We start from the raw sequence: 7,600 nt of genomic DNA, 5'->3' as shown, positions 1-7,600 counted from the left end.
TGGTGCCATCTAGGTTTTGGATGTTAGGTGAAACCTATTTTGCTTAATATTATGGCAATTATAGTAATTATGACTGCAATTGTCATCATCACTCACTCATTACTCATAGCACAATAAAATAACACAGTGATCCAAAATCCCCATATGTTACCTACGTCATGATGCTTGTCACCAGGCCAGAGCTCCTGTGTCATGTATGTCATAACACCCATAAGCAATGGGTTAAATGAACCTGAAAACTCACCCCTTGCAATCCTGAAGGTCCTGCTTGAGAATCATAGGAGAGTCCATCAGATTGGTCAAAAGTTGCTGTTAAATCCAGATTCATATTATCCTCCAATCCTCCTCCACTATCTTGGCCTAAATCTGGGCCTAATGAACTGTAGTCAAGAGCTGGGTCTGAAATATTACCTTCATTGCCACTATCCAAAATTTCTTCCTTTACCAAAGTCTCATCTACCATTATCTGAAATAGCAAACAAAAAAAAATATAAACGCCTCAAAAAATGTTTACACTTTTAGTAGGAATATATTTGGCAGAAAGACACTCTATACACAAAATAGATTATCAGTGAGACCAGCACCTATTTCACCAAATGTGTCTCCCAACACAAGTAGACTATATCCAGGGGACACACTAAAAACACTCTCTTCTGCCATCAATGGGACATGGACCACCACATGGATTGGTCAGTTGCACACATTCCACCAATATCCACACCCACTGACAAGCAGAATCCTCCCTCATTAACAGGCTGCCCAATTTCAACCTTAATAGTGTTTTTTTCTCCTGAGACAGCCTTCTTACTACCCATGTTCCATGACTCTTGCCTTACACCAACCACTCTTCTCACAGACCGGCTGACCCTGTGACCTAACCTGACCTGACCTGTCTCTGTTCTGCTTTTACTTCCAATTACCTGTACCTTTCGAAACAGTTGTCTCAATTTCCAATAAATCTGTTTTGTGTATAGTGGGTTTTACTGCCATATTATTAATATAGTAAGAGTGTTTTTTTGCCATTCAGGAATATATTTTTTTGTTTCCCTAACAATCAAATGCATCAATAAGATATACTGACCTAGAAATTCTTACACAGAAATCAACTGATTGTTGTGAGAGTATAAGATCAAATTCTTTGATAAAATTGACTGCTGGTAAAATGAAACTGAAATACATTGGTCTCTATATACTTTACAGTATGCAATAAATCAACTCACTTCAGCATCTGAACTGGGGGAATCTTTTGTGATGTGCTGATGCTCTGTCACTTGGTTACCATGAAGATTGATCTCTTGGTTCTGATACATATCGTTAACTCGTTCTTGTCTTTGGCATACTTGATATTCATGCCCTTCATCTGCTATGGGATCATCTATATTTCCTCCTTGCTCTGATCTCTTTGGTAATCTTGGGGAAAGAGAGGCATCTTGTGTCTGGTCATTCTCTTGATGAAATGGGGGCCTCGGAGAGGATTGCAACATCCTGCCAATTTGTGTCTCCCTTAGGGCATGATTGCTTCCTTGATCTCTTTTATGGCGTTTTGGATGTGGGCTCGTTCTACCATCTGTTGAATCCTTTGAATTTTGAATTTTTCTGCTTGAAGAAGGAGGTTCATCAGGCACTGCTAGGCCTTTTATTTGTAATAATTCTGCAGCTTTGATAAGCTGTGAGAGATCATTTTGTGCCACACTCACAACCCCATCATACATATAACTGAGGAGAGCTTCAATATCCTTACAATGAATGTCCTTCAGCACAATAATTGGATGTTTGCAAGGTGTTCGTTCAAACATTTTTAGAAAATAATCACTACATGTTGAGAGAACAAGCTTATGCACTGGGTAAAACTTTCCTTCACAGGTCACAGTAACATCTGTATATCTTTCCTGAAATAAGAAGAAAATCAAAGTAAAAAACTGAATTAAATTGTTAAAAAACAGATAAAATTAAAGTGCAACAGTAATAATATTTCCCTTCTTATAATGTAAATACTGAACACCAAAAATAAAGCCTTGAAATGTGATACATGTGGCACTCATGGTTGCAAATAATGGAGTTATATAGTTTTAGTTTACTGACCTGTTTTCTGAAATGAGAACAGCATTGTAAAAACAATTATTATAAATCATACTGAAACTAGAAAATTTTCAGCTGCAAAAACAAGAAAAAATATTTAATTTCTTCATTTGCATTTTAGTATCTTTTTAGTTTTGCAAGATTCAATAACATCAATTCCAATACTGTATGTTACTTAATATACATTTCTAAAAGTCTCTACACAGTTACTATGAGAAGATAATGTTGATGCATTGCTTCAATGCCTAACATTTTAGACCTTCTTCTCTCTAGACTCGCATTTGACTTCTAGATTAAACTTAAGAGACCCCTGAATACAATCCTACTTTTATTAATATTCATCCTTTAACAAATAATTACCCTAATAAATAGAATGCATGGCATCAGAAACAACAATGATCCCTTGCATATGAATGTATATCTTCAAATTCTTACTGGCAAATACATTTTACATGTTAATACTATTATATCCAAATATCTTAATACGTCTGAAAAATAAAAGTAATTTGACTTACCTTTTCCCGTAAAGAAGATAACATGTGGCAAAAAGTAGAGCTGTGGTTGTTCCATGAGAGTGATAGCATCCCCTCCCCCATCCTGGATCTTACAGTCTGAAATTTGATGTTTAGTAATATCAGTCTTGGAGCTTAAATCATTGAAGATGGAAATAGATTTGCTTTCCTGGTCCCTAGGACAGGCACTAGTGCTACCTATGGTGCAACTCAGATTATTTCAGAGTAATGTCACTTTACTTGACACAATCTTTTGTGCCCTCTTTGTCCATCCTTATAATTATAACAAAACCATTTTTGTGTTCTGTTTTACTGTCCTGTGGGACTTTTATGTATATATGACAGACTAAAATTGTAATATACTCAGTATGGTAGTATTGCTGTTTTATGGCAAGACAAAAAGCAACTTTATTTTCATCCTAATTGTGTGCTTTCATAAACAAATAAGAAAGAAATAACCATCTACAAAGAAGATTACAGGAAGAGATGGGGAAGAGGAGGGAGACCTGTGCTTATGACTGTGAGTGCCACAGTGCAAGGCAGCCATGCCTGCACAAAGGCATATTATAAATGCTGGACATGGTCCAAATCTTTTTTCTCTTCTCATTCTCCTGCATATCCTTCATCTCTGGTATGTCATCGCTCTCTGAGGATAATTATAATTGCAATTTGCATCATCAGTCATTAAATAGTTATTACTCATTGTATAATAAAAAACAAAGTGATCCTCTTTCCCCCAACGCAAATATGCCATGATGACTATAGTCATATGTCTCAAAATCCACTGTCAGGCCAAAACTTGTTTATGAGATATGTCATGAAACTCGATTATACTATAATATTAGCCAGCCTTCAATAAATACAGTATATTTATAAAACGAGAAGGAAAAAAGGAATTTCAGACAATATTCTACACCTAAAAAAAAAAAAACTGAACATAAATTACACAAAGAAATAAAATACTTTATACATGGCTCATTCTGTGCATGTATGTGTGTTGAACACCTTGGTAATTTATTGTCAAACATACAAAAATAGTGGAGTGGACACATCCTGACCACTATCATTTTGAATGTAATAGAAACAGTCTCCTCTTCATCAGTAAAAAATGCATATCATTAATATACATAAAATCTATATAAAAAAAAAAAAATCAGCCTTACCTTGCATTATATAAAAGATGCTGAGGAATGTACATAAGTTGGTAAAAATTATAACCAAGCACTTGGTTGATTTCAAATTTGATTTCAGTTTCCTTGCAAAAACTTCTGAAATGCATATGATATAAATAAAAGAGAAAGTCTGTGAGTATTTAAGGCAATATTACCATATTTATCCTACTGTGGAAAAAAAATCCCTCTTTCCTTCAATGTGATGATAAAAAAACATTATTTTAACAACTGAACTTTCCAAGAACTAGATAGATTAAATATATAAATTTTCTATTTAATTTTATATTTCATATACAAGTATGATAATGAATATGTATGAAAACTGATTCACTCACTAAATAACTCCATTTTTTTTTTCTCATTTGAATGGTGACAAGGGCTAAAAATCTTATTTTATTGAATCTGTACTGATTACATGTAAATTTCCAAAACATGTTTTGTTGAGAAGGTGGTATCGGCGGATTCCTTTTACCCTCTGCTACTCGTATACAGTAGATATAATCCACGATTCCTTCCCCCTTATAACCCACAATCTGGGACCCCAATAGTAGGGGAGGGAACGGACTATATCAGGGAGACTGCAGGTTGGTATATAAATAAACTGCAATGATATAAGATACTAATGTGCCTTAGTCCACTGTAAATTAAAATTGTAAAAGACATGTTTCTTTATGATTTACTCACCTGCATAGTGTACAGCATTCATAATAATTGCAATGGTCTCCACACCTACACAATGACATGAAGCGATTTTGGGCGGAATGTCTGCACGCACTGTCTTCGGCGTATTTTAGTCTACAAAATCTTAACCCGATAACCAACCTAACTGTATCCTATTTTAAAGTTAAGCCTTAGCTATGGGGGGGGTTGCACCTGTTGGACCCCCTTTTCTTATAGCCTTCATGTTACTGAGTTTCTGTTTTGGTTTCCATACATAGAGCTTAGACTATCTCATTATTTAGCAATAAACCTTTTGAATAAATTGTGTGTGTGTATCCCCTGTCGCCAAGGTATATCCCACAGGATACAGTACCACCATCACAACGACGGGTCTCTTGAAAGATTTAAACTCAGGGATTCACAAACATTAAGGAGCATGAAAGCACTATGACTGGGAAGTCGATCTGAGGGGATCTAAGGGTAGCGCTCACTGGCTATCGTCACTAGAAGAAATAAAAATCCTATTCCTGATAGATGGCTCGCCTTTTAGTGAGCATACATCAGGTAACAAAACGACATCAACTGACTGCTCATCCGTGCTGGATGACATCTGAAGAACCTGATCTATTCCCTGCCCGGCTCCCCTACCCTCCTATATAAACACGGGATGTGGGGATTGTGGTGTCTCTACTATATATGAGCTGCAGAAAATGAGAGGAATCCACCGGTACTACTTTCGTGGTATTTAATAACGCGGCACATTCGGAGATTTTATCGAACGCCATTCTCTCATCCTAAAGAGGTATTATGTCAGAAGTAATCCGACCGGCTGCCGGTCGAATAGGAATAGACATTACGATAAACCACTAACGTTGAAATGTCTCAATTTCAACTCTTACCATCGATTTCCTCAAGTATTGAGATATGTTATAGTGTTATCAAGCCCCAGAAAAGTAACAGCATGGATTACATTACCTGTCTCTCTTTATTTTCAAAGACAACAACTGCTTCCTTGCCAGCAGATAATACAGGATCACAATTGTCTTCTAAAGCGTATTCAGGTTTCGCCAATATGGATAAGTACGAATATACATTATATATAAATAAATATATATATGTATGTATTTATATGTATATATGTATATATATATGTATATATATACATATATATATACATAATATATATATACACATATATATATATATACATGCATATACATATATATATATATATATATATATATATATATATATATATATATATATATATATTCACACACACACACACACACAAACACACACACACACACACACACACACACACACACACACACACACACACACACACACACACACGCACACACGCACACACGCACACACGCACACACGCACGCACGCACGCACGCACGCACGCATGCACACACACGCATGCACGCACATACACACACACACACATACACACACACATATGTGTATATATATATATATGTATATATATATATATATATATATATATACACACATTATACATACATACATACATACATGTATGTATGTAAATATATATTATAATAGCATTCAAAGAAACATAAACAGCTGAAAAGATGCAAAGATGAGCAAAAGGCTTGTTTTTAGCTATATTTGGACTTTTTGCATATATTGTGTCCAAAATTACTGCAATGATTGTTATAATGACAATTACGTCGATAGTCATGAAAATGAAGACAATTCTCATAAAAATGAAGGTAATAAGACGAAAGCAATTATAATCTTAGAAAAAAAACCTTGGGATAACAAAAATTTGAGCGAAACGCATGTTTTTAGCTTGATATACAGATATTCAACAAAATGCTATGCAACATTAGTTTCGGCCTTCAGACATCTACTCCTTTTACTTATCTGGGCTGTCAGTCAAATCTGCTCGTGATAATCAGAGGTTGCGGTGTTTAATTTTGGAAAAAAAACATATTCGCATGTACTGTGCATGTGTGTGTGATTGTGTGTCTGTGTCCGTATGCGTCTGCGTGCGCTTGCGTGCGTATATTGTGTGTTTATCATGTTCGTTATTACGTCACCTCACCTTCCTCTCTGATATCAAATATCTCCTAGACCGGACCAAGGTAAGACTCTCTGTCATGAGAGCTCTGTCAGGGGCTGGGCACCGTATATTAAGATCCTTCTGTGCGCGTTGTCCGTCCCATTGTTGAATACGCCTCCGTTGCCCTGATTACGGACAAGCCTGGACTCAGGAAAAAGCTTAACCTCATGCAAAACGAGGTTGCCAGGATCATTCTGAATGCCCCTAGGTGGACCAAGGTCACCAACCTCCTCTTGGAGACCAATCTTTTCCCCCTGGACACCCGGATCGATCAGATGGCGGTCCAGTTCTTTGCCAAAGTTTTACAGTCCCCGCCGGGCTCGCAACTAAGACAGAAAGTGCAATGTCGGCTTGCACAGAACCACGAATTCTTTGCTAACAACACCTGGCTGTAGCACACAGCCAGGGTGCTGATACGCTTTGAGCTCAAGGAGACACTACTGGTTAAGGGCATGGACCTCCCCCACCCTATGTCACAGCCCCGCCGTGGGCACGATCCTTGATTGAGTTTTCTGTCATGAGCTTGTCAAGGGGAGAAACACAGTACTCACCTCCTCTGTTAAGGGATGAGGCGGAAAGGAATATCGCAGCAATCACCCCGCCGGGTAGTAAAACCTATTTCACGGATGGTTCTGTAGACCGGTTTTGCAGCAAGGGGTATAACGACAGCCATGCGGGTATCTGACAATGCCTCCTCGCTCCAGGCAGAGGCAGTCGCTATTATGGAAGCCCTAGGCCATGCAGCCCAGACGGACGGGCATGTTGTCATACATACAGATTCTAGGCCCGCCACTGACAGCCTACAACAAAGCACGCCCCTTGTTAACGTTTATCTTTTGACCACGATTCTCACCATTGCTCAGAGAATCCTGGATCAGGGTAGACGCATCCTCATCAATTGGATTCCGAGCCATGTTGGTATCAAAGGGAACGACTTAGTCGACAGGTTGGCAGAGGAAGACAGGAAGAAATCCTTCAGTGATCTTGTGGTGCATCCTAGCCGGGAACTGCTAAGGCATAAAACGATGGCTGCAGGGCAAGTCGGTGCCCTGCAGCGACATAGATAGTAAGCGAGAACC

General features: G+C 37.8%; 1 protein-coding gene across 12 annotated transcripts in view; it reads right to left on the bottom strand.

Annotated features, from left to right (window-relative positions):
• Positions 1-5,504, bottom strand: part of LOC122264803 (uncharacterized) — a 67,028-nt gene extending 61,524 nt beyond the window's left edge. For 4 of the 12 annotated variants that reach the window (XM_086555660.1, XM_086555662.1, XM_086555655.1 and 1 more), the window contains exons 1-4: positions 5,399-5,504; positions 2,595-2,690; positions 1,221-1,889; positions 245-466 (exon numbers count right to left, since the gene is read on the bottom strand). In XM_086555660.1, the coding sequence (XP_086411786.1) occupies positions 245-466; positions 1,221-1,889; positions 2,595-2,675 (972 nt within the window). In that variant the 5' untranslated portion in view covers positions 2,676-2,690; positions 5,399-5,504. Of the gene's footprint in view, positions 1-244; positions 467-1,220; positions 1,890-2,594; positions 2,691-3,069; positions 3,238-3,754; positions 3,860-5,398 lie in introns of all 12 variants that reach the window. The other 8 variants (XM_086555657.1, XM_086555658.1, XM_086555654.1 and 5 more) reach the window with 8 other exon arrangements.
• Between the last annotated feature and the right edge of the window lie 2,096 nt (positions 5,505-7,600).

This window comes from Penaeus japonicus, unplaced genomic scaffold, assembly GCF_977035675.1.
Source record: "Penaeus japonicus unplaced genomic scaffold, GWHDUDI00000001_assembly GWHDUDI00000031, whole genome shotgun sequence".
Classification (NCBI taxonomy): domain Eukaryota; kingdom Metazoa; phylum Arthropoda; class Malacostraca; order Decapoda; family Penaeidae; genus Penaeus; species Penaeus japonicus.
This window is presented reverse-complemented; position numbering and strand designations above follow the sequence as displayed.